Genomic DNA, 25,472 nt, shown 5'->3' on the forward strand with positions numbered 1-25,472 from the left:
AAAACAGAATGGAGTTCAAGTATCTCTGTCGTTCTGGGTGGGGAGGCCAGTAACCACGTGTTGAGAGACAGCTGAGTGACCTTGACTCTGTCCTTTAGGAGTCCGTGGAAGATCTAACTTGTAAAGCTTTTGGTAAAGCATGGACTTTTGATTCCTAATTGTAATTACAGGTTTTTGCTAACCTCTTAGTCTGCCAGTTTATAGAATTTTCGTGTATCACAGAGTGTCTGAAGATGCTTCTCCAGATGATAGAAGAGAAAGGCAGCACAAACATTTGCGCAGTCTTTTAGGTGCACAATGGTCTACCGGTAGAAAAGCGGTGTGTCAGAGTGTCTCCATGAGTGATGTGAGCTGTTTTGAAATCTTTAAGTGGCTCAAAACCGTGCTTGGTCCCAGCGTCTCGGCTGTGGATCGTAAGTGAGGTGGTGACCCCAAACTTCCCAGTCAGTTCTGTTCTCATGGTGTTTACAAGCAGAACATGTACACGTGTCGAGGCATGTGTGACTTTTCTAAGTCTTTGCTGGAAGAACAGAGTCCCAGCTTCGCCATATGTGAGCTGTTTGGAGAGGTAAGAAGAGCAAACCTCCTTAGTGTGCTGTGTTTGTTCTGAACTCGAGCTGTGTTTTGAGGAAGAGTCTAGGTCATTTTATTTTTGCCCACAGCACTGTAAGAAATTTTAGAGAAAGTTGGCATTTTACCAACTTCAATAAAGTACGCTGGAGGTCAGGCGAAGCTCTGCTTGCAGTTCTCTTGAATTTTAAATATACTTGCAAGTTGTCTAGAGGATGAGGCAGTTGTGCTCTGGAGTCTATGATTTGGTAAATGCCGTATGTTAAAATAGACCTATAAATACTCCTCATTGTAGTTAACCTTCCTCTCGCTGGTTTATGTTTCAAAGCCTGTGCTTCCTTTCCTTTGAACCTCCAGGACCCCTACAAGTCTTTCGGTTTACCGTCTGTTGGGAGGCTGTCTCAGTACCAGGAGCCGACACATCTACCTGGTGTAAGTCATTAACTGTGGTACCAACTGAGGGGCTCAGACCTTGATTTATGCCACACTTTTATGTTAGAGAATGTCAACACTAACGGGTGTAAATTGAGGGACAAGGGAAATTCATGGGGGGTCAGTTTCTGTATTAAATAAGAAATATTTTTTGTACTTTATGGTATTCAGAAAAATCAGAATCCATTCAGCAGGGTAAGTTCAAACACACCTAATCGTGTAAATGATAGTTTATGCCATGAAAGATTATAGAATCCTAAGAATAGGAAATGAGTTTTTGTTGCTGTTAAAAATGTTAGCTTTTCTTAAAAAAAAAAAAAACAAAAAACAAAAAACAAAAAACAAATCCAGCCCCATGTTGTCATCAGATGTCAAGAAATTCAAGCACCAAACCCGCTCATTAGCAGTACTTCATTAAAGAGGACATTGGCCTCATTCTGGGCAGCACCATCAGCTTTAAGGAGAAAGTGACCAACACCCCGTTGATTCCATAGCTCCTCTGTGGCTTGTCCTTCGAGCTGTTGGATTGCATAAGAAGAGCAAGGGCAGCGCCCTGTCTTACTCAGGGTGCTGGGTGACTCAGAGAGGATGCAGAGTGGTATCTGGTGCATGAAAAGGCTGCACCATCTGCGAATATGATTATTCTGTTTGATGGCCGCTGAGAGGATGGTGAAAGATTACAGGAAGAGTTCTAAATTTGAAGATGTTATTGGATAGATGATTTATTTCACTTTTAAACTGTTTTTGCCCATGTGCTTTCTAAAGGGACTTGACCCTTTCTAGGCCTGGAGACTCCATGCTGTGTTCAAAGCCCGGAGGCAGAAAAAAAATTGTAAAGATTGAACAGGCATTATGTGATACTAAATAGCACACGGGAGCAAGTGCCATAGCGACATATCTAAACACTTTTTTAATCAAACAAGAAAGTCTTAAATAAGAAGCCATGATGATTACTCTGGTTTTTAGAAGTTTCCACCATGTTGTAATAGCTCACAGGATGTCAAACATTTTGACCTCTCAAGTTTTTGCAATTTGCAATTTTCAGACGTGAGACCTGTTGAAAGTACAAGTGATAATGGACAAACTGTACCCCCCACAGTCTGTGTCCCGCCAAACCTTTCTTCAATTAGTACTGCAGCAGGAGTTTTATGTAATAACCTTTGCAGTTGTGGTCTATCCATAGAAAGAAAAAACAATTAAAATGCCTTAAATGTTCTGCTTACTGCTGTTATTTGCGTGCGTGAATGTTGCATGTCAGCTAAATGGACCAAGGAATAGATTGAGAGATTGGGGGCAGGAGAGTGCGCACTAAGCTTTGCCTATCATTATTGCTGGGAGCAATCACATCGATGTCAGCAGGACAGGACACGCGTTGACAGCTGTAATTATGTATCTCCATGGTGATCACTTTTGGCCTGTCATGGAGGCCCACGAGTCCCTCCCTTAGACGCACTTAATCAGATTGGGCTGTCACTTGTCAGGTAGACGTGGGGCTGGGAGCTGTGCTGAGGGAGAGGTGAATTGATAATGAACAGTGGGAGGTGCATGATGGTGTCCAGCGTCCACATTTTGGCTGACGAAGGCAATTTTAATTGTGCTAGAGGTAGCTGGGGCTGACTTGAGAACCTCATGCTTGGGGTGCGGGAGTGTTTTCACTGTGGTCCTCTTTCCCTCACTGTATTAAAGCTAGGTGTGCTGGTCTCCTTTGGGAAACCAGATTTTGTTCTTGGGTTTTTCAGGCCCAAGAAAGGGCGAACATTTCAGAGTTAACGTCTGATTCACACCTTTCACGTTTCTTTACGAGTGAAACATGCTCGTAGGGCAGAGAGGAGGCTTTTCCTTATAGTCTTTGATCATCCAGGCTTGAGGATTTATTTGCAGATCACACTGGTGGTCTGCCTAGAGCTCCATTTGATTTTACTCTTGAAGTGGTCAGTGAAAGCAGGTGTGGCCTTTGTTTTCATGGAGGAACAGGTACAGACTTTGGCTTTGAATCGATTGTTAGGAGTACGGTATATAATTGGCTATTCCTTTGGAAAATATATAGATGGTGAGTACAAGTAGTGTTTTTTGTTTTTGTTTTGTTGCTTTATATAGTTTCTTTGGAATGCTGATCTGCTGATTGTGTCTGATACATTTTGATTTGACCCGTTTGTTTGAAGTGACATATTTGGTAACCACTGAAAGCCAGAGCTTCCGTCCTGCAGCAGTCCAGTGCTGTGGGCAGAAAGCTGGCGCAGAGGAGCTCTGCCTTATTGGCACGCAAACCAAGCAGACGGTACCTTTCCTCTTAACCGGGTCACCAGCAGCTGCTGATGCAAGAGAAGATCCGCTGTGACTGCCGCTTTCACAGCTGCCCTGCAAACCCTTTGCCATTTTTTTTATAAACATCAAATTTTATAGAATTCATGTCCAGAAGTCTGTTTTCAGGAAACCAAGGCTGCATACGCTTTGTATGAATGTGGAGTGGCTTTCACATTCCTTCCTGCAGGAATGTGGGGCACATGGGCTTGTACTACACAGAGAAATAAGAGCTCCTTGGGCACGTCCCGGCCTTCTCTGGGAAGGTGCACAAAGAGAGTGGTGGTGAGACTTCTCACTTATCTTCCAGTGTCGCATAATAAAGCCGTCACCCACCTTCATGTGCACATTCTAGACAAGAGGTTCTAAACGTGCTCCCTTGATAACGGCCTAAATTAAAATGTTAAAGCCCCCCAGCCGCTGTGTTGACCTTTCCTGCCTTGCCACAGACAGCTGCTGTTGACTGTAAGCCTCCTTAGCACAGGTGACAGAGCCCTGAGCCTCCTCTCCTCTCCCACCCTTACAGCGCTGGACACCGTCCTGCTGTTCTAGAAGCTTCCATTAATTCCTCCATCCTCACGCCCGAAGATATACCTGTCAGTCTTTGATTAGCTTTTAAATACTTCAGATTCCAAAACTTGGTCACAATAATTTAATAAATGTTCTGTCCTTGGCAGATACTCATTCAAAATTTTACATGGCTGACCTCTGTGCTGTACTACTCTATCAAGCTGGGAGAGGAAAACAAGATTCAGAAATGGACTAACTAACGTGTTGGCTGCTTAACAGCAACCAGGGGCTTCAAAAGGATATTTTGAACCTGTGCCGGTCCTGCCCAAGATGAAAACCGCAAAATCCGAGCTCTAATTGGAGCTTGCGTCCTCACAGAGCAGGGCTGAGGGAAAGCTGTGTAAACATGAAGGCCTCTTGGGGTGAACAGTAACAGAAACAGTAACAGCCCTCACCATTGAGGGGGTGTGGCACAAAGGGGAAAGTGTTGCAGACATGAAAGCCAGTCCGTTTGTCTGGCTCCTAAGTCCTGGGAGGAGGAGGTCTGTCCAGGGCCTGCAGGGTGCTCTTGGAGGGAAGGGGGCTCTGGAAGGAGAGCACCCCAACTTGCCGCAGCCAGCCGCAGGTGCACCCTCAGGGAGGGGTATGTGGTGCTTTCCTCCCCCGCTTTCTTTTCTGTGGTGAAAGAATACAAATTGTGAGCTGTACTCATATGAAGAGAGCAAAGATCAGCCCCTCATCACGTGTCTGTGTTGTTTTCAGTTTTCCAGAGGCAGGAATGTTGAGATTGAAATTTTATTATCTATTTTCTCCATGGAAAAATAGTGTGTTTTTAACTAAAACAAATGTGCCCAATTTGAAGTTATGTACTTTTTCTTTTCTTTCTGTCAGGTCCGAGTCGACAGTGGCATCCAGCCAGGAAGTGACATCAGCATCTATTATGACCCTATGATTTCCAAAGTTAGTTCCATTTCTTTCAGTTTTCTTTGAGATAGCGCACATATTTAATTATGGAGTTGGAAGTTGAGCCTTTTCTTAACAATGTACTATACTTTACAGTCGGTAAGCAGCATGCATGAGTGGCAGGTGCTGTGGAGAAACGGCCCACAGGCTACTCTTGTCAAGAAAGCTTTCGCCCTTCGAAGGTTTTTCAAACTGCAACTTGAGTGGATTTGACTTTTGTTGTTTAAACTATGGCTGGAACCCAGAGCCTGGTGCCCCCCAGGCAGGCACCCCACCATCGAGCCACCACCCAACCCAGTTAGCGTTTATAAAAAGTGTACGGCAGGATTTGGCCCTGTGTCTCTTTAAACTTTAACTCAGCATGGTGAACTTCGGACTTAGGACTTCATAAATTGCAACAGATAAACAACAGTTTTACTCTGAAAACCCCTTGTCTCTTTATCTCAAGGACCAATTATCCTCAAGTTTTCCTTTAGTTTTGGAGATAAGACAGGGATTGTGCAATTCTGTTCCGTGCTCTGTCGTGCACCAAATCCCTAGTTCCCAGATTGCTTTCTTACATAGTTGTAGCTACAGAAACAAGCCGTTTTTTAATCTTTGTAATTTTTCACTTAAGTTTTTACCATAATACTTTTAAAAAGAAATCTTAGATGTACTTATTAGAGAAACACAGTTTGGAAGTAAAAATACAGAAAATACTATAAATTGATTTTCAAATTAGCTATGTTTTTAGATGAATGCGCTTCTGTTCAGAAAAATGACCTGCAAATTTTCTAGGTGGCCCATATGCATGAAATTAATTTCTTTTTCCTGAGCTGCTATCTCTCTGTGGAGCTGGTTGATTTGGAACTCGCTTTGTAGACCAGGCTGGCCTCAGACTCACAGAGATCTGTCTGTTTCTGCCTCCCAAGTTCTGGCCATAAAGGTGTATGCCACCATTTGGCAAACTGGCTTTATATTGAAGAGCTTATAAAATTTGCTAAAATATTATGGGGGGATACAAAGTGAATAAAGTGTAATTAATAAAAAAATAATAAAAAATTTGCTAAAATAATTACAGCCTACAATCTGATGATACTTTAAATTTACAGAGATTACATATAAAAGGACGCCACAGACTCATGTAGGAAAACAAGGCCTTGTTCATTTTAACCAGCACCTTTAGTTTTTGTGTTATGGTGTGGATGACCCAATAATTTTAAGGACAGTCTGGCTTTTTTTTTCCCCCCACTTTCATACTGGCTCTTTTGCAACTTACAAAAGTTTTAGCTGCTTAGGAGCTCAAACTTGGAAGCATTGAAAAACATGGAAATTAGAGCTTCGTCCCGGCCTCACACCGTGCCATGTCCCAGCATGCCGTGCCACGTGCCGTGGGTCATGCCACATGCCGGCGTGCCGTGGCAGGTGCCGGCGTGCTGTGGCAGTTCCTCAAGCCCTGCTCTCTCCTCTCCTCCGTCTTCCATGCTTGTGTTTGGAGCACATTTGTGCTTGTTCTTGAATGTTCTTTTTTCTATGACAGTGACGTGTGTAAGGAAAGCCTGAGATGGGCTGGTTCTCATTTGCTTATTCAAAGAAATCTCACTTGACATATTTCATATTAAAAAATTGGGCCACTCTGAAGATTGAAAGGACACACTGGGGGGGGGGGGTGTTAGGAAGTGTTGAGCTTTTACGAGGCCTGGTTGCTCAGGATCTGGCTGACTCTGCACATGTTTTGTTTGTGCACAGTTGATCACATATGGGTGTGACAGAGCAGAAGCGCTGAGGAGGATGGCAGACGCCCTGGATAACTACGTGATCCGAGGTAAAGTCCCGCTTGCCTTTCTGCTACTGTGTGTGGCGCCCGGTTCTGGAGAAGGGCTTGGAGGCTTTGCAGTTGGTAATCCCAGGCAGGGATCGCTCACTGTGTTTAAACAGAAGTGTTAGTGACACCGGGCACAGGCGTGTGGCCCTCTGCGGTGTGAGCTGTTTGGTGAACCCAGGGCTTCCTTTTCCTCTCAGTGCACTCAAAGCAGCATGAGCAGCTGAAGAGCCGTTGGCTGTGCCCGGCTGCTGTGTCTGCTGTGGCACTGTCTGTGAGTTCCGGGGCTTGGGAAGCGGGGGACTTACACATGTGCGGAGAGGAACCCAGCGCCTCACACACAGGTGATCTCCTGGGTCTGGGAGAACAGTTCTCGGCTCTGCTCAGTGGTGGAGAGTTCGCTGGAGAGAGTGTTGTGTTCTGAGGGTCTCCATTCTCAGGTGCCTGTGAGGGCTGCAGGCACAGAGGTGACTGCAAAGGCACCAGAGGCCATGCAAAGCGGTTATTCTTGCCTGCCCTGAGGAGTAAGTTATATGCTGACCAAGTGCCGACCTCGTGATGAGATTAAATTGTGCATTACAGTTTCGGATGGTCAGAGAGGGCGTGAGAGCACCATCCAGGCCAGCCTGGCTCCTGGCTTTCTCTGGCCTCTGCTCTTCCGGGACTCAAGTGTGGTCTCTGTGTCCACATCAGGTGGCTCCCAACCACACGTCACGTTAGCTCCAGGGACCTGATGTCCTCTCTGTGCCTCTGCGGGAACCCATACACGTTTGTGCATGGGACACAGATAGATACAGATCAGCAGGAGGCGGGCGTGAGCAGCAAGTGGGAAGCAAGTAAAGGGGGTAAAGGTCGTCCGTTCTCTGACTCTGAATGTGGCTATTTTTGAATCTTGGACTAACTTCTGTTTGGGTTTGAAAAATTCAGACAGAATACTATCAACTGATGGGACATGTTTCAGATGAGTGATAGAGCCGCGTGAAGGATGAGGTCTTTGGAGAGCTGACCCAAACAGCTTAGCTGTATTAACTGTTCGTGCCCCTGGGCTAAAGACAAAATATGTGTAAACAAATACTCACCTCTGGTTAACAGGTTTATTTTTCATAGTTGTTGGGTTAGCAGTCTGAAACCAATTTGTGTACATTCTGGAATTGAGGAAATAAATGGATGTACTATGGGTAATAAGAACCAAGTCTCCCCGTCAGAAAGGCGGTAACAGATGTGGGAGTCAGTGCCTGGGGTGAGGGAGCCTTGTGTGTGGTATGAGGTCGGCCTAGAACTGTCCTTGAGAGCACCTGGGCTTTGATACAGACGATGCCTGCGTAAAGGGGCGTGTGTGTCTGTGTGTGCATTCACACAGTGTGTGCAGCCATGTGCACACCCGCTCATTCTGTAGCTGAGGGTGCTGAATGTTGGCACTGTTGACATTTGGGGACCAGCAGCTGTTGCAGGGTGACAGTCTACAGAGTGGCCTGTCCACATGCTTGGCTTCTGTCCTCTCAGTTTACTAACTGTGTCCAGGCCTCAGGAAAAGTGTACGATAAGCCTTAGCCACCCGTGTAGGAAGGGAAAGCTGTGTTGGGGAGACCTCAGGCCAGGCCTTCACACCAGTCACCGCTCGCCTGCAGTCCACTTACATGGTAGGCTGAAGCAGGAGGATGGCTGTGACAGTTCCAGGCCAGTTTTGGCAACAGCGCGACACTCCATGCAAACCTTAAAATGAACGAAGGAAAGCGTTAGAATACAAGTGTTAGGAAGACGCAGGAGCTGCTTGAAGAGGCGCCGGCTAGTCAGAGGGGAAGGTGGTCTGTCCTGCCAGCAGCAGCGCACTCACGGTTGGGGGACAGGACTCCCTCGGGCACCTGAGGAATGAAGGAGGTGGCATGGCTCCTCCACACAGATCTTAAGGCAGAGCATGTGGAAGCAGTGCTGTGCTGAGAATATAAATCCAAGAAAACCAGTAGATGCTGAAGCTAATGAGGAATATGGAAAACAGCTGTTTTCGTTGTTTCTTGCTGTCCCTTTGTAATACACGCAATGAGCACCGTGGAAAGAGTGTGACGCTAGCAACGTTACGAAGCAGCCAGGGCTCACCACTGTTGCCGTGTAAGCCATGTCCTGTGGCTCTTGTGGCCATCTCTCTCTCTCTCTCTCTCTCTCTTTCTCTCTCTCTCTGTCTCTTTGTCTCTGTCTGTCTTTTTCTCTCTCTCTCTCACACACACACTGCTGAAAATAGGTAGACTGAACATAATCCTGAGGAAACATCAGACATACCAACCTGAAAGACAATCTGCACAATAAATGGCTTCTGATCTTCAAAGGTGTCAAGGTCAGTAAACACAAGAGAAGTCAACAGCTTATCTAGATCAAAGCAAACCAGAGGCATGAGAATGCTCCGTGCTGCAGGGTTTTCACTGGATCCTGGACCAGGAGAAAAAAGCTTTCCTTTGTATAAAAGTCATAAATGGGACAGCTGGAGGAATCTGAATAAAGTCTGTAGATTAGAAAAAGACTTGTGATTGTGGAAGAGACGTATCTTCCTCTTAGCAAATGTCAGGAAGATATTTAGAGGCTATTCTATTTTCAATTTACCTTCAAGTGTTTACATGGAAAAAATGATGTGTGTGGTCTGTGCTCTGTGCATACAGAGGGTCAAGCACAGAGATGTGCTGAGCTACCCTAGATGCAGAGCCTGGGTCACGGGTGAAGTGTAATTATCTGTACTAGTTTGGCCAACTTTCTAAGATTCTGAAATTATTACAGAATAGGTTTTCTCTTTTTTTCTTTTAAATAACGCTCTCCTTTTCTACTCTCCTCCATTATCTCTGATGCTTACTTCTTTACCTGGTGAATGCTAAAGAGCAGATGTTTTAAAACTGTGAAGGACAGGGAAGGAAGAAGAGTTTACTATGTCCTTAAGTCCTGCTTCACTGGTCAGATGTGGCCACCACCCCCACTCCACCATTACTTGTGAGCTTTTGTGGAAGTAGGGAAACTCTAGAGCACAGTATACCTACCTTAAACTTCATTTCCAAGTCCCCATGAAAGAAGCAGTGGCCTCGGCCTCTGTTTGATCCTGGCCAGTGTCTGGCCTGCTGTTTTGGAAGCAGCAGGGAGTCAGAAGGCTGCTCCGGGGGCCTCCCTCCGTGTCCTGGTCATGATCTCCCACGCAGATGGGACCTGGTGAACTCTGCACAGGCCACCCCAGTTCTCATTCTAAAGCTCACAAGTCACGATTTTTATGAGTGTGTGATTAATAATATTGCTGGCCTGTAAACTAACTCCTAAAGTCTGCTTACTGCATATACAGGGACTCCTTCAAACGGCCCTGTCTTCGGAGAGAAGGCAAACTAAGAGCACAGTGGTGCTTCTCACAGGGACCGCTCCTTCCACTGTTGTTCAAGCTTTCTGCATGCGGGTCAGTTTCCTGAGTAGTCCTGTTTTGGCTTTAGAATTAGTTTCTGGACATTATTTCCTGGAACAGCTAGTTGTGCTGTTAGCCATACATGAAAAAAAAAAGGTGTTATTTTACTGTGTACTTAGAGAAGGAAACACAGTGGTTTGATCTCACATGGTAGTAGATGGTATGTTATTCAGAGAACTTTGAGGACAAATGTATCTGAGTTTTCATTTTATTCTTGCAACTTAGTGAAGTCTAAGTTTTTTTTCATGGTGTATTTGCTATGCAAGCAGAAATAGTTAACAAAAGAATCTTCAGTGGAATGGAAGCAGCCGTGGTGCCCATCAATAGACGATGTGTATGGAAAGTCTAATACACCACTGCAAAGAAAAACGAAATTACGAGAAATCGAGGGAAATGGATGGAATGGGAAAAAATCACAGTAAGGAGGTTTCCCAGACTCAGGAAGACATCAACCCTACCTTCCAGTTCATATGATCGTTACTACCCTAGTTTGTAGTGAGTCAGTGTACACTTACAAACAAGAGTAAATGTGCGTAAAGCCAGAAAGGAGACCAAGAGAGTGTAAAAAGTTCTGTGGTGATTGGGGGAGTAGAGTACAAAGGACACGTGATATGAAGGCAGAAAGGAGACAGGATGGAGGGGAAGGAAGTGATGAAAGCTGAGTCAACCATGAAGTAGGTGGAAAGGCTGTTAGAGTACCTAAGGCTTTGTGTGCTAACTTTAAAATTTTAAAAAAGAAATGTCATAACAGAAAGAGATACCCATCTGTGTGTCTGGCTCTGTTGTTTCATATTCTAAATGTAAGTAATGTTTGTTCATAATTCTTTGGGGTTATCTCTTCTAAACTAAACACCCCCTTTTCAATTTTGAATATGGAATGAAATGCCATTCATCCTGGTACTTGCACTTTTTCAATATTTTAGATATCAGGATCAGAAAGTAACCTTATCTTGTCCAAATGATCATAAACTGCCTTTTAAATCACACCACATTTTCTGAAGGCAGGACTCTGCTAACTGTTTGGGTACTGGCAGTATGGAAGGCTGAGAAACCTGTGCCAGGACTAAACTGTAAAGGGAAACTCAGTTAAGGTAAATGTGCTTCAGTCTTCTGGATTTGTTCTCACCCATAGGTTGTTAGTTCTTGTGTCCTTTGGGTATTGTAATTCCTGTGGCAGTGCTGATCTGATCTGCACTGTGATCCCTGTGGCAGTGTGACAGTTGATTTCATCCTGTGTCTGCTACTCCTGCTAGTCTTTTTTTTTTTTTTTTAAATTGGCTTTACATCCCCATCAGAGCCCTCTCCTTCCCCTCCTCTGGGCCCTGCCATCACGCCCTTTCCCCTTTCCCCGCCTCTCCTTCTCCTCAGAAAGGGAGCTGCACCACTCTGTCTGCTCCCAGGCATCTGCCTCGTCCAGGTGCAGCAAGCGCTCTTCCTTCGGGCTTTCCGTGTTAGCCGAAGCACCTCTGTTGCACTGTAGAACCCAAGATTAGGACATCTGTGACTCAGGCCCTGCCCTTGACATCAGGCAAGCCATGCAGCCGTGGCTAAACCCTGTACTTCTCACCAGCTCCACTCCTTTTTCCATGGACGCTCTCAGCCTTTGTTGTGGACCTCAGCTGGGGTGATTTGCATTGTACAGGTGTGAATGAGCCTACCCCTGTGCAGTCTCCTGCCTCGGGATAAATAAACCAACTTCCCTTTGCCTGGCTTCTCACCATCGTTCTTGTTGTTCTGGGACAGTGAGTGTTTGCTGTGGGTTGTTGTGCCTCGACTACAGCATCAGTCTTAGAGCTGCATCTGGCTGTGTCCACTCCTCCTCTTTGGCCTGTGTGGCCTCCTGCAGTCCTCCACACAGATGCACACTGGCAACCATTTTTGCTTTGTACAACAGTGAAATTCTCTGATTTTTAAAAGTGTATTTTATTTTATGTACCCGAGTGCTTTGCTTACATGTATGTATGTGCGTCATGGGTGTGCCTGCCCATGGAGTTTTGGGTGGTTGTCAGCCGCCATGGGTGCTGGGAACTGCACCTGGGTCCTCTGCAAGAGCTACAGGTGCCCGTAACCACAGAGTCATCTCTCCAGCCTTGTGAGAATTCTCAAAATGTGTGACATTCCTTGTGCTAACAGACTCCTCTTCTGAGCCTTGCTGTGCTCATTTCCCGGGCATAGATGTCTGTCTGCTGTATGAGATCTGTTCTTCAAAAGAGCTTTGATTTTGTCTATTTGTAATGCACAGTCCAGTTGCTGATCCCTCTTTCAAGAGGGTTTTCAAATTCTCGCCCTTTGGTTCGCCTTTCTAGACACCTTATCAAAGCTGCCTCTTTATGGAGAAATGTCACCCTGTGTCCAGGGCTGTGTCAGGCCCTCAGAGCGGTGTAGACCTCCTACGACCTCTGCAGTGAATGTTTTTGTTTTGTTTTAGTTGAAAGTCCTTCCATGTGTGTAATATGCCTATGCTTCAGGCATGCAGTTGATTTCAGGTATTCTCTGCCAGTTAAGCCCTAGGAAGCAGTAATTTTTGGCAGTGAGAGCTCACTGTTGCCTGCAAAGCCAGGTTGGGATAGGGTGCATTTTTCACAGATGATTTATTATATCACCCTCTAAACAAGATAACTCTATCTACAGAATTTTTGTATAAAGGAATAACAGTCCTACTAGAGTTCTGGAACTTGATGTGAATATTTGAGGGAGGTGGGATAATTGAGAATTGGATTTTATACAGTTTAGATGTACAGTATTTTGTGAGTTGGGAACAGAGATGGCTACATGTTTACATAGGTCCTTAATGTGGTGTAGAATACAAAGATACATAGAAAGAATGCCTGGAAGGATATGGTAAGTTGTTATTAGCCTACGGATGAATAGTCATTTTGAAAAGATAAACCCATTTCCATATATAAAGCTCAAGTTCATGATAACGTGCTGTAACCAAGGTATCTAAGTACAGCAGTGTGTGGTGGAAATGTACTTTGTTTTTAGTAACTAGTTTGTTGGTCCTTCCAGATAGTGAGGTCATTTAAAGGACTAAACGTGCACACACAGATAGACAGACAGACCAAGGGTTGATCTGTTTTAAGTGCATTGTCAAGGTGAAGTTCCTGCCACAGCAGGAAGCGCCAAAGAGGAGGAGATGGAAGAAAGATGCTGAACCCATCACTGAAGCTTGCATTTCCTTGTTTGGAACTTAGTTGTCTTTCAGAAGCCCCCTGTGGTAGGCTCCTGTCCTGTGACTTGTTTTCTCCTCCTTCTCATGTCCATCCCCTTTGTCTTTCTAAGTGAGGATGGATCATCTTACCCCAGGTCCTTTTTCTTGTTTATCTTCTTTAGGTGCACACATGTTAGAATCTTTATCCTCTTATAGGTCTATATGAGTGAGTATATACCGTGTGTGTCTTTCTGCTCCTGCGATACCTCACTCAGGATGATCTTTTCTAGATCCCACCATTTGCCTGCAAATTTCAAAGCAGATGCAGAGACTCATAACCAAACCTTTGGCAGAGTGCAGGGAATCATATGAAAGAAGGGGGAGTTAGTATGACCTAGAGAGGACAGGAGCTCCATAAGGACAAAATATATCAGGGCATGGGAGCCCTCTATGAGACTGTTTCTCCAACCAAGGACCATATAAGAATACAACCTAGAACCCCTGCTCAGATGTAGCCCATGGTAGCTCAGTAACCAAGTGGGTTTACCTAGTAAGGGGAACAAGGACTATTTCTGACATGAAGTCAATAACTGGCTCCTTAGTCCCTGGCCACCCCCACCCCTCCAAGGGAGGAGCAGTCCTGCTAGGCCACAGAGGAGGATATTGCAGCCAGTCCTGAAGATACCTGACTAGGGTAAGATGGAAGGGGAGGAGGACCTCCCCTAGCAGTGAACTTGGAAAGGGATAGGGAGGAGGTGAGGGAGGGAGGGTGGGATTGGGAGGGAATGAGTAAGGGGGCTACAGCTGGGATACAAAGCAAATAACTGGTGATTAATATTAAAAAAAAAATTAAAAAAAAAACTTAGTTGTCCTGCCTAGCTGCAAGTAGGGTGGGAAATAGAGGCTGTCTGAATGGGTGGTTTTTTTTTTTTTTTTTTTTTTTTAATGATTTTATTAGCTAAGAAGAGACAAATGATTGAGTTATTTTTGGAGGGGGGAGAGAGACAGAAAGAAAGAGAGAGAGAGGGAGAGAGAGAGAGGCCAATGTTGGTACTTTTCTTAGTCGCTGTCCACCTTATTCACTAAATGGCGATCACTGATTCGACTAGACTGCCTGGCCAGCATGCTCCAGGGGACCCCGCGCCCCATCTCTGCACAGCCAACACTGTCATCATGGGCAGGCGCAGCTATGCTCTGGATTTTTCACATGGGATTGAAACTGAGGTCTTGATGCTCTTCTGGCGAGCACTGTATCAGTTCTTCAGTTCAGTCTGAAATTCTTCTTTTAGGTGTCACGCACAACATCCCGCTGCTCCGGGAGGTGATAATCAACGCGCGCTTTGTGCAGGGAGACCTCAGCACTAAGTTTCTCTCCGATGTCTATCCCGATGGCTTCACAGGTACGTGTGCTGAGCTGCTTAGTTCCCAGGAGCCTGTTGAGTTCAGTCAGTTTATCTTTATTCTTAATTGTAACACACAGCTTCTTCTTCTTCTTTTTTTTTTTTTGAATGAAGGTCCTTTGGCTTCTGTTATGCTTGGTGTGTTAGCTTCTTGGAGTATTTTTGACCATTAACATCATGTTTTTGAGTTTGTGGGGGTAATTCATGACTGTAACCACCTTCAGCTTTTCTCATAAAAACAACAGAACGGTGTGTGCGCAGTGCATGCTCACGTGTGCGAGTCTAGGCGTGCTCCAGGCATGGTGCATGTGAAGGTCCGAGCACAGTCTCTCAGGTAACCGTTCTAAGTGTAAAAAATTTTCTTCTTTGTATGAAGAAAATGTACTTGTGTTAAGTCTAACCCTGACAAGTTGTCAGTGAGTGTTTCCGACTGGTGACAGAGAGTGCCGCAGACGAGGTTAACAGTGGTAGAATGTGCTGGATTGACCTGGGACTGTGCAGCAGGGCCTCACCATAATCCCCCGAACCGGGATGTGAAGGCTGAGTCTTCGGTCTCAGGTACCTCGAGGGCTGGTGTGTAGGTTAGCAGCCTTTGCTGAGCAGGTGGGAAGCTCTGGGTTTTGCTCACTGGCACGATCAGGTCAGTTATAAAGCAGAGCAAAACACATGTTTAGTACAGAAGTGGCCTGCATGGCCACTTCAGCCTAAAGTAGCTGACTGTTAGGTACACTTGCAGAGTGATTTCAGTTCAGCCCATACAGCAAGACTTTTGTAAATTAAATTGAAAATAGCCAGTTTGAATGCTGACTGAGTTTTATCATTAATATTGAGAAATTAAGAATCTCTTTTATTTTTTTACTCTTAAAAAGTAATCAGATTATTTTTTAAACTTCTGAATTTTCAGAAGTACAGGATAAACTGTATCTTGGCCATGATTACAGTGTAATCACTGAGTGTTACCTCATTAACACTTGCTCTCCTGAGGTCAGAACCACTTAGATCATTGCTTCTTGCTGTCTCCTTAGCAACAGCACCCAGGAGACACTGTACAAACACATGTTTAGTCAATGAGAAAAGTCTTATCCATGGTGTGGAGAAAAGGGGTGCTTTGGAGCTTCAAGTCTTCTACACAGACAGCTAGATGAACAACTCACCTATGTGTTCTCAGACTTTGCTCTCTTTACTGAAGTTTAGAAGCTATTAGGTAAGTTGTGCAGAAGGTTCAGAACTTCCACGTTTGCTCAGATAATTCATTTCTGTCAGTAACAGGATAGAAAATAGTGTGCGGAAGGAGGAAGTAGGTGGGAGAAGTGTGAGTCAGTTTTACCTGTGTATGTGAGTGTTGTGTGTACTCATGTGTACTTGTTAGTGAGCATGAGTGCGTATTTGGGAAGTAAGGAACAGGAGGAAAATAGGCGTTTAACATCTTTCACTTGAGTTGATGACTATACTTGGTGTACGTTTAACATTATGTGAAGTGCTGCAAATTCTTTAGAAGCCACAGTCCCCTCCAGCTGAGAAAGGACCTTAGCACAGACACTTCTGCACAGGACACTTGGCTGCATTTCCTTTGTAGTGAGAATTACCAACACGGACTCTCCTGTTTGCAGCCAAAGGAATCCCGTGTTGTTGACTGTCTTCATTTGCCCACAAGAACCTTTCACAGTGAATTCATCTCAGCTTTCACTTTCATTAAACTCAAAGAAGCTCCAAATTCACTAAAACAGCCAAGCCAGGAACCGACAGCCTGAACCAACAGCCAGTTACTGACAGTCAGGAACCGACTCTGGGTATTTGTTTTCCTCTTTGTTATAGGGACTTACACTGTATCCCAGACTGGCTTTGAATGTGAGGCATCCCTCTTGCCTCAGCCTGTGCTTGGCTGCTTCTATTCTTAGAATTCCTTTTAATTATTAGTTTTACATTTTCTTACAGGATATATTTTAATCGTATCCATTCCCCTTCCTGAAGTCCTCCCAGAGGCCTTCCTTCTTCCCCCAGCTTCCTGGTCTTTATCTTTCTTAGAGAGCAAACCCAAACCAAATGATGACAAAATTAAAAAGAGAAAAGGCAACAAACCACAACGAAAAATGCACACAAACAAGCCCTGGAGGCCATTTTGTACTAGTCAACTACTCCTGAGTTTGAGGCCTGTCCTGGAGTGAGGCTGATATGCACAGTGTCACTCCACTGGAGAAAATGGATTTTTTTTTTTTTTCCTGTTCCAGCACCTATCAGTTGCAAATAGCATCTTGGAGATGGGTGGGACTCTCCTCCTACTTCACCTTCTCCAAGCTCGAATTTTGTCTGGCTTGAGTTTGCAGACCCCACGCCTGCAGTCAGTCTGTGTGAGTTCAATATGCATTAGCTATTTTCTCTTAGTGTCTGGGACGGAGTGCAGGGCCTTGCACGTGGTAGGCCAGAGGGTGAGGGTGCACCTCTCGCCCTGATGGTGGGGTTTGTGGTTACAGCTTGAGTACTCCTTGAGCTGGACTGGGATCCCAGTTCCTAGGCCACAGGCTTTTCAACGTCATCAGAGGGCCTCTGCGGACCTTCTGCAGATGAGCCTTCCCAGCCATTTTCTTTCCTGAGGTTACTGCCAGGCCAGTTTCTCCTTCCCTGAGTGGCTTCCATCTCCTGTGCTTGTTTCGACTTCCACAGTTCCCCCCCCAGAGCAGATCTCAGCTATGGTAAGCCATCATCTTTGATGGTTTGATGTATGCCCAAGAGACAGCAGGAAGTGGTAAAGAAGCTAGTCCAGGATCTTCTCAATATGTTTGGGGCCAGGTCACTTTGCCCTGTTGGAGTCCCCCATCTGTTTCCCATCTGGCCTCATCTCCTCATCACTGTTCATAAGCAAGTGCCAGTTTCTATGGCTGCATTAAAATTTTCTGTTATATATGTTGATTTCCCCAAATCTATTTGTAACTGAGGGCACTTTTACAGAAGGTTCGTAGATTTGAGCTTTGAAATGATTGAATCTAAAATTTTAAAATAGGATACACAAGAGATTTTTTTTGTTGATTTTTTTTTTTTACATTCGAATTTTAAATAGCAAATTTTCTTTGATTTGAAGCTAAAGGGAAAAAAATGAATAAGCTTTTGTTATAGATGAGACCCTGGTTGTTTTTTTAATACATTGAGTGAATGAATGAATACAAATAAGTCTGTGTCCCCCACCCCCCAAAAAAGAACAAAAAAAAGCACTATAATTTCAGTTGGCCAGATCTGAGCACTTCACATCTCTCTCTGGTGCCTGCTGCACTTGAGTGTGAAGCCCTGTAAACGCAGTGTCAGCGTTTTCTGTTTTCCTTTGAGAAGGTACTGGTTTGTTTGTTTGTTTGTTTGTTTGTTTTTGTAAGAATTTGATTGAAACAGGAAGCATACATATGTGTTATCATATTCTCTATTTTGTGTGCTGCTGAGGAGAAACTTCAAAGTCTGTGACTGAGCCCCATCCCCCGTGAAGTCTGAGGGCCATTAGTTGGTCCTCTGTGGCCCAGAGACCCTAATGTATCTGCTGATCTTTGTATGTTGCTGAGGAATTGGAACTTGCTCACAGGTTCATTTGTAAATACCTGTAGTAATCTGCTAGGTGTTGACATGGGAGCAATGGTGTCATCATATATTCTGTGTCCTGGGTTCTGGACCATTTTCGAATGAGGGTCGATGAAAAGCACACGGGAAAGTAACTCCAGCTTTGCTGGCCTGTGCAGGGCTCGTAGGGCCTTGCGTCATCCCTGTGCTCCTTGGAGAACTTGTCTTCCGGGTGTTCGTCCTGAGAAGTCTGGCTCCTATTTTTGTGACCCAACTCACATAGAATGCTTGGGAAAGATGATATGGGTATTTTCATGCACACTCCCGTGTCAGAAGAAGGTCAGGGACATGCCAGTGCCCACAAGGTTGGGGCTTATGAGGTCACTGAGGGGTACCTCTGAGTCCTAGAGTCAGGTGTGAGCTCCCTTGATGTGTTATGGTTCATTCAGTGTCTAGATTTGTCCCAAAGAGGAATGGATGGCTTGGGCTTTCCATACCTTTCTTTTTCATGAATTACCTTCCTGTAGAAGAATGTGCTACAGATCTTAAAAGAAATACTTATATTTAAATTGAGTGTTTTAGTTTATTTTTAAAAACAATGTTCAAATCATTTATGTCTTTCAAATACGTTTGTATGCCAGCTGGGTTCTCTTTGCTCGGAACTCCATTTGTAGCTACTGTACCATGTGATTGTCAGCTGTCACATGACTAGCAGATGGTGTGGGTGCTTTGGAGCTCTCAGGGATGTGCTAAGAACACACTCTTCATGTCTGACCCCGCTTAGACACATTTTTATATGCTTCTGCCAGTGGAGCCAGTCCTCCCCAGCTAAGGCCTGCCAGCGGCTAGATTGCTTGCCCTGGAGACAGCTGGATTTTGGTGTGAATTGATTGATATGCCTCTGGTTCTGCCTGAGGCAGGAAGAACACACCTTATTTTCTTTGAGTCAACCCTTCATCTAGACAAACACGGCCTTGCCCTTGACCAGCAGCAGGCTGCTTCTGCAGAAGTTGAACTTCTGGCCTTTTAGCCTCACGTTCCTTAGGGAACGTGGATGGGGTGTGAGGAGCAGGCGTGCTTCCTGGAGATTTCCTTGGGTCTGGGTTTTCCTGGTATGTAGGTGGCTGTTCTGTTCTGCTCTGTCTTTCCATCTCTTTGCTGGGGCTGGAGAGAAGGCTCATCAACAGAGCGTCCTAGCTCAGTTCCTAACGCCCATGTCAGTGGCTTATAACTGTCTCTACCTCTGCTTCCGAGGATGCAGTGCCTCTGGCCTCCATGGGCGCCTGCATTCATGTCTTCTACATATAATTTAAAATAAAAACAAGGTGTTGAGCTATTGGACCTGGGTGCTCTGAACCAAACCGTCAAGAGCCATGTATACTGTTAACCCGGAGCTGGCTCAAAACCCTGGTTTTATCATTTTATATGTACTTATAATGCAACAGTTGTTTTCTTTCTCTAAAAGATTCAGTACACATTAACACTTTCTTGTACTTCAGAGGCTGGTGGTAAGGTACAGAAGAGGGGCCGACCATGTATTGGTCAGTCTTTCTGCTTGCTGCTACAGAGAGATTTGGCCACCTTCAATCTGTATGCCTTTAACACTTCAGTTGTCCACATTACTGAGTAGCTACACTATTCATTTTGAACTTGGCTTTAAAAACTTCTAGAATAAAAGGCATGGTACCCAATCATAGGTTTAGAAAAGTTGATAATTTTTTGTTCTTCTATACTGAAGAATGTGAATAAATTTGAAATAAGTTGAAATAGCTTTGAAAAGTTGCTTCTGCTGAAAAGCTTCTGAAATTTAAGTCATGGTCTTGTGTAAAAATAAGAATTATTAAGTGCTAACTGGCAATTTGTTTCTAAGAATGTCAACATTCTGGTATTCTAGCTGGAAAATGAATAAACTTAGAAAACAAAACAAAATAAACAAACCTCTTTCCCTGTGTGGGCAGTGAGCTTCTGGTGAGCAGGGCTTGGGTGTTTGTTTGTTTGTTTGTTCTTACTGAGCTTCACCTGCTCCATGTACAATAGTGAGCATTAGAGATGCCTGGTAAGGTTCTTAATGGCTGATGAGTGTAAGAGGCAGTGAGGATGTTAACATCACAGATGTGGGTTGATCGATTGATTGGTTGGTTGATTTCCCACAGGACACACGTTAACACGGAGTGAGAGAAATCAGTTATTGGCCATAGCATCATCACTGTTTGTGGCGTCCCAGTTACGAGCTCAGCACTTTCAAGGGCCTTCAAGGTACGTAGTGAAGGGGCTGAAAATATTCATGATTGTCTTGTCTATACAGAAAAACGCCAGTAAAAGGACTGCTGATCTTGCCTCTTCTCAGGTCTCTGGGAAAGCACAGTAAATTCCCAGTTTAATGTGCTTCTGTGGGTACAGTAGTATAGCTTGTATTCTTAGCTTGGAAAGAGTATCTTAGCTGTCTAGTTTAGAGTAGAGGTAAGAAGCCACTCTGAGATTTGCTGGGAATTCTGTTCAGCTTAGCTTGAATTGCTTATTTTTGTTTCATTAATTTGATAGTCTTGAAAAATATACACTAATATTGCTAGGAACCAATCTGGGTGGATAAAACTGGAAGCTACAAGATGGAATTAGCACCAGAGTGAGACAGTGATCCCCAAGGGTAACTTTAAACTTCCTGGTAACCCAGGTAGAAAGGGGACACACCTTCTACTAGGGTAGGCAAACCTCAAGGGCAATGATGCTTCTCAGCAAGCTGTGCTTGCTAGAGTAACCTTACAAAGGAAGCCACGGTCTTGCTAAAGCTGGATTACTTTAATTTCTTTTCCTTTCTTTTCGCCTTCCCACAAGAGGAACAGTGACAGGGTGAGGTGGTGGTGGAAGGTGGCCAAAGAGCTCTGAGCAGAGCAGGTGAGAGCCACGCTGCCTCTGAGGGGGATGAGTAGCAGCTTGTGTGGAGTTGCATCTTGTACGTAATGGTCTGCTCGTGTGCGGCTTCCTCAGCGGAAGTACTAGGCGCTCGCTGTACCATCGTTTTTGGGAATAATGGTTCAGTGGCTGAGATCTGGAGAGAGGGGAGAGGTAATGGTTCCATAAACTACAGATGATTGGCAGGAGTGGAAAGTGGTCAGCAGAGCCCTGAATCTGATGACCTTTCTCCTTGATTGCCCTGCAGTTCAGAGTGGAAGCCGGGAGCCACATGTGCTCTTAAGATTCTACTTAAAACCCAGGTTCTTCATCACTGACCATATTTCAAGTGCTCAGTAGCCACATGTGGTCCCAGGCTATGTGCTTTGTGAACACAATGACCCTTTTCATCATGGCTGCCCTGCTCCACTGGGGTCTGTGGACGGGGCTGCTTAGCAGGAGGTGAATCTCAACCTCATGTGGCCTGTGGTTACTTTTTGGAGGACTGTGACATTTCTGCCCTCAATCTTTTACTCTTTGGATTGTTATTACTTCAGAAGCCCTAAGTGTAGTTAAAAGGGAAATTATGTGACTTTTAGGAGCTGTGTTTGCTTTTACTTAAAAGAAATAAATCCACTCATTTATTCTAGGTGAGACTCTGGAGAGGACCTACAATGTGAAAAGTGAAAACTGGGTGTAATCCTGCACTTCATCAACAGTTGCTGTAAACAGTGCAGTGCTGTACCTTGCTACTTTGCACATTAGATTCATCCTGTGACGCAGGTGGCACGCGGCTTCTTGAGCTGTTTGCTTTCAGTACGAACTTTAAACCCAGAACCACAGCTGCATCTCCATCTTTTAATATAGTGTGACTTAAAAAATCCAGTGTTCTACTGTGACTATTTACTCTCCATCCTTTGGAAAAACCATTAATTTTATTATGTCTTTAAACATCTGCAATCTATACAGGGCCCCATCTAATCATTACTCAGCTTCCACAGCCATAAGAAATGTTCTCTCTTTGTTTTCTTCCTATCTTGCACACTTGCCAACATTTTAAGGGAAATTTTGACATAAAATAAACCAGGTTTAGTTGTGTACTTTGATGACATGCTGCTCCTGTGTAACTTACACCCCTGGAGGGGTATATGGAGGACCAGTTGTCTCTGTCAGAAAGCTCAGGTGCCCTGTCTCGCTTTTGGTCCTGCCTTCCCTGACTCTCTTCCCTTGTGTTTGACTCCTCAGAATTTCTACCCCAAATTGTAAGTCTGTTCATTGCTGCTTTTGTTTCTTTATGTGTCTTATTGTTGAATGCATTGTCTTTCTTATAAATGGGAAGAATTGTACTAGTGAAAGACATAGGTCAGAGTTCAGTTATGCAGATACCTGTGGATTTGTGTGTTTCCCGAGCAACAAGTAATTGTTCCTTTCTGGTGAGTTGACTTTCTGTGGAACTTGCACTTGTGTAGTAGTGGGAAGTTCTAAAGCTGACACCACCGTTAACAACAAAGACTGTGACATTCGCATGTTTGTGGAGAAGAGCGCTGATGCCTCCTCCGGCTGAGGTCTGCTGTGTGAACCCTCGTGGCCTGGCTTCTGGGGCTGTTTTTATGATTGGACTGGGAGTGGAGTGGCATGCCACCCTTTAGGTGTGGCTCCACAGTGCTGTCATGGGTGAATTCATGTCATGTTTTTGCTTCCAAACCAGTAGCTCACAGCCTTCCTCTGGCTTGCTTGTTTTGGCTGCAGATCTTATTTTCCCAATTTCTCTGTGGTTTTTATTCTTTCATCATTTATGACTTGGAAAAAAGACATTGCCGTGTCTTTTTTTTTTTTTTTTTTTTTTTTTACTATCTAAATACTATTTAGATAGATCTAAATCTATAGAATTTAGATAGTAAATTAATAGGGGCATTTCTGGAAAAAAAAAAAAAGAAAAGTTAATGTCAGAAGCAATAGCATGCTTCCTGGGATGCCTATAAGTATACAGAACATAACTTCTTATACGCATGCATGCCATGTAGTCATGTTCCTTCATAACTATTAACACTGTGGGACTTAGGTGTGTTCCTCAAAGTTGAGGCCTTGGGCTCTATTCCTAGGAAACAAAGTTAAAAATAAAAGCACTTTAAGTAGCAAAGGTGTGAATTAAAAGGTGTATTAAAAGCTCTGTTATGTGAACCTGAAATGATTTTACTAGTCTTGCAGTTTCCTGCACTAACTGATAATTGCGAAACAGAAAGGTCATACTGATAGTCCTTTGGTCTTGTTGGTAGTGCTTACATTTGCTCAAGATGCCTGCTCTCCTCAGCATGCAGCAGAGCTTGTGGACCAGCCAAGAGAACTTGCCTTACCCTGGCAGGCCCAGCTCTGCCTCGCAGGCTTCTCAGACGCTGGTGAGAAGGCCCATCTACCTTTGTGGAATGTTGTACTTACCTCTGTCTGCAGTGCGTCTGTGTAACTCATCTTTTATAAGGTTCTGTGGCTCCGAGGCTGTCATCTGTGCTCTCTGCTGAGCCGTGTAACTTATCATAGAGAGATGGTGGCTCAGTGGTTCACTCTCCCTGAACAGACGGCACGCTTGGTGTCCCTTCCTTCCTTCCTTCCTTCCTTCCTTCCTTCCTTCCTTCCTTCCTTCCTTCCTTCCTTCCTTCCTTCCTTCCTTCCATGTTTTGCTGGCTGGTTTTATGCCAACTTGATATAAGTTAGAGTTATCTGAAAGGAGGGAACTGTAATTGAAAAAAATACCTCATAATTTCCTGCTGTAGGGCATTTTCTTAATTAATGACTACTGGGAGAGGGCCCAGCTTATTATGGTTGGTGCCATCCCTGGGGTGATGGTCCTGGGTTTTAAGGAAAGCAGGCTGAGCAAGCCCTGGGGAGCAAGCCAGTAAGGAATACTCCTCCATGGCCTCTGCATCAGCTCCTGCCTCTAGGATCCTGCCCTGTTTGAGTTCCTGTCCCAACTTTCTTCAACAATGAATTGTGATATGGAACTGTAAGCCAAATAAACTTTTTTTCTGCTCAGCTTGGTCTTTGGTCATGGTGTTTCATTGCAGCAAGAGAAACTCTAAGACACATGTTTTATTCTTCTCCCCATCACTTCCTCTCTCCCTTCCTCCCTCTGAGTGGCACAGGAAAGGCAGTGGTTCTTGAAGTAAGACTGAGGATGTGTTGGTGGGGAATGGAGAGCCACAGCAAAGAGCTTGCTGCAGTGTAGGTACTTTTGGCCCTAGAGTTAGAAACAATTTGTAAGTAGGTAGAAAAAAATGGAAGCTAGGAGACCAGCGGGAGATGACAGTAGCTAAGGTGTAAGCCTTGGTACTTTCCAGCACCAGTAACTCTTTTAGATGGGGAGGGTACAACAAAGGAGTTTGAGAAGGAGCAGGAGAAGAGGCTAGAGAGCAAGGCATGGATGAGCCCGTAGGCAGGTACAGGCTATAATTCCAGCAGTCAGGAGGTGGAGGCAGAAGAATCAGACTGGTCTTCTGTGTAGACACATGAAGTCTTTCGCTTTACTTTGATTTTATAGAAAGGGAGCTTTCCACTTCCAAGGACACTTTAAAAGAACATACCATTATATTGTCAACATTTTGCAATATTAACACTCTTCAACATAGTAGTTTTCCAAAACTGTGCATTAGCACTTTAAAAATTAGTATATTGTTGAAAATTATGTTCCAATAGAAATAATAAATCAGAGAGGTAAGTTGCATGAGGACACCTTACAGAATGTGGTGGGACACCCAAGCCTCTATACACTGAGAATGCGCTCACTCAAGGGCCTTGATTATGGCATGTTGTTTAGTTAGATCTTTCAGAGTGGAAATTCTGAGTGGCTTTGGCTCCTTCACCCAGCCCTGAACTCTGAACACTTGGGGTGGTGCAGCAGGTAGGACCCAGCCTAGCAAGGTGCCGGGAGTTTGGTCTCAGCTCCATGGTAAGATGGTACAAACTGCTTTGCCAAATTGCTTCAACCTTTGCCCTCATTTTCTTGTCTGAATAATGACAGTCTTGGCTTCTTCAGCTCTGAGCCTGTCTGAATTGAACAAGGTCACAGACTTTAATTTATCCCCATAACTTCTCTCCCGACACTAGTTCAGATAGTGTTGAAGACAGCGCTGACATGAAGCGTTCCCTGATGTTAGGGTTGGCCTCGGCTGTGTGCGTCAGTGTGTAACTTACCCTGTGCTCTGGCATGCTGGGACATCTCAGCACACAAGGGTAAAACTGCCACCAGTTTACACTTTCAACCACGGCCCTGTAGGGAGAGATTGTATTGTCTCACATTCCCTCTCTGCATCGTTGTTGTGTTGACAGCTGTGCTGTACATTCTCTTCTCGTCTGGCTTCTGGATAAAGTGGAGAATCACTGTCCTAATGATTTCTACCTGACAGATGCAATTATCTGAGGTTTTTCTTGCTATTGAAAACCAGTGGCTTTTCCTGCTCTCAGATGTAATTTGTTCACTTGTTCTTAAGTTTCCATCTGGAG

At 44.5% G+C, this 25,472-nt stretch overlaps 1 protein-coding gene across 1 annotated transcript in view; it reads left to right on the forward strand.

Moving 5' to 3' along the window:
- The window catches only part of Pcca (propionyl-CoA carboxylase subunit alpha), a 191,914-nt gene that overhangs the window by 112,052 nt on the left and 54,390 nt on the right, over positions 1-25,472 (forward strand). The window contains exons 14-18 of the mRNA XM_055609596.1: positions 928-1,002; positions 4,705-4,773; positions 6,505-6,580; positions 14,442-14,552; positions 20,243-20,345. Of these exons, the coding sequence (XP_055465571.1) occupies positions 928-1,002; positions 4,705-4,773; positions 6,505-6,580; positions 14,442-14,552; positions 20,243-20,345 (434 nt within the window). The remainder of the gene's footprint in view (positions 1-927; positions 1,003-4,704; positions 4,774-6,504; positions 6,581-14,441; positions 14,553-20,242; positions 20,346-25,472) is intronic.

This window comes from Psammomys obesus, unplaced genomic scaffold, assembly GCF_907164565.1.
Source record: "Psammomys obesus unplaced genomic scaffold, mPsaObe1.curated_primary_1811, whole genome shotgun sequence".
Lineage (NCBI taxonomy): Eukaryota > Metazoa > Chordata > Mammalia > Rodentia > Muridae > Psammomys > Psammomys obesus.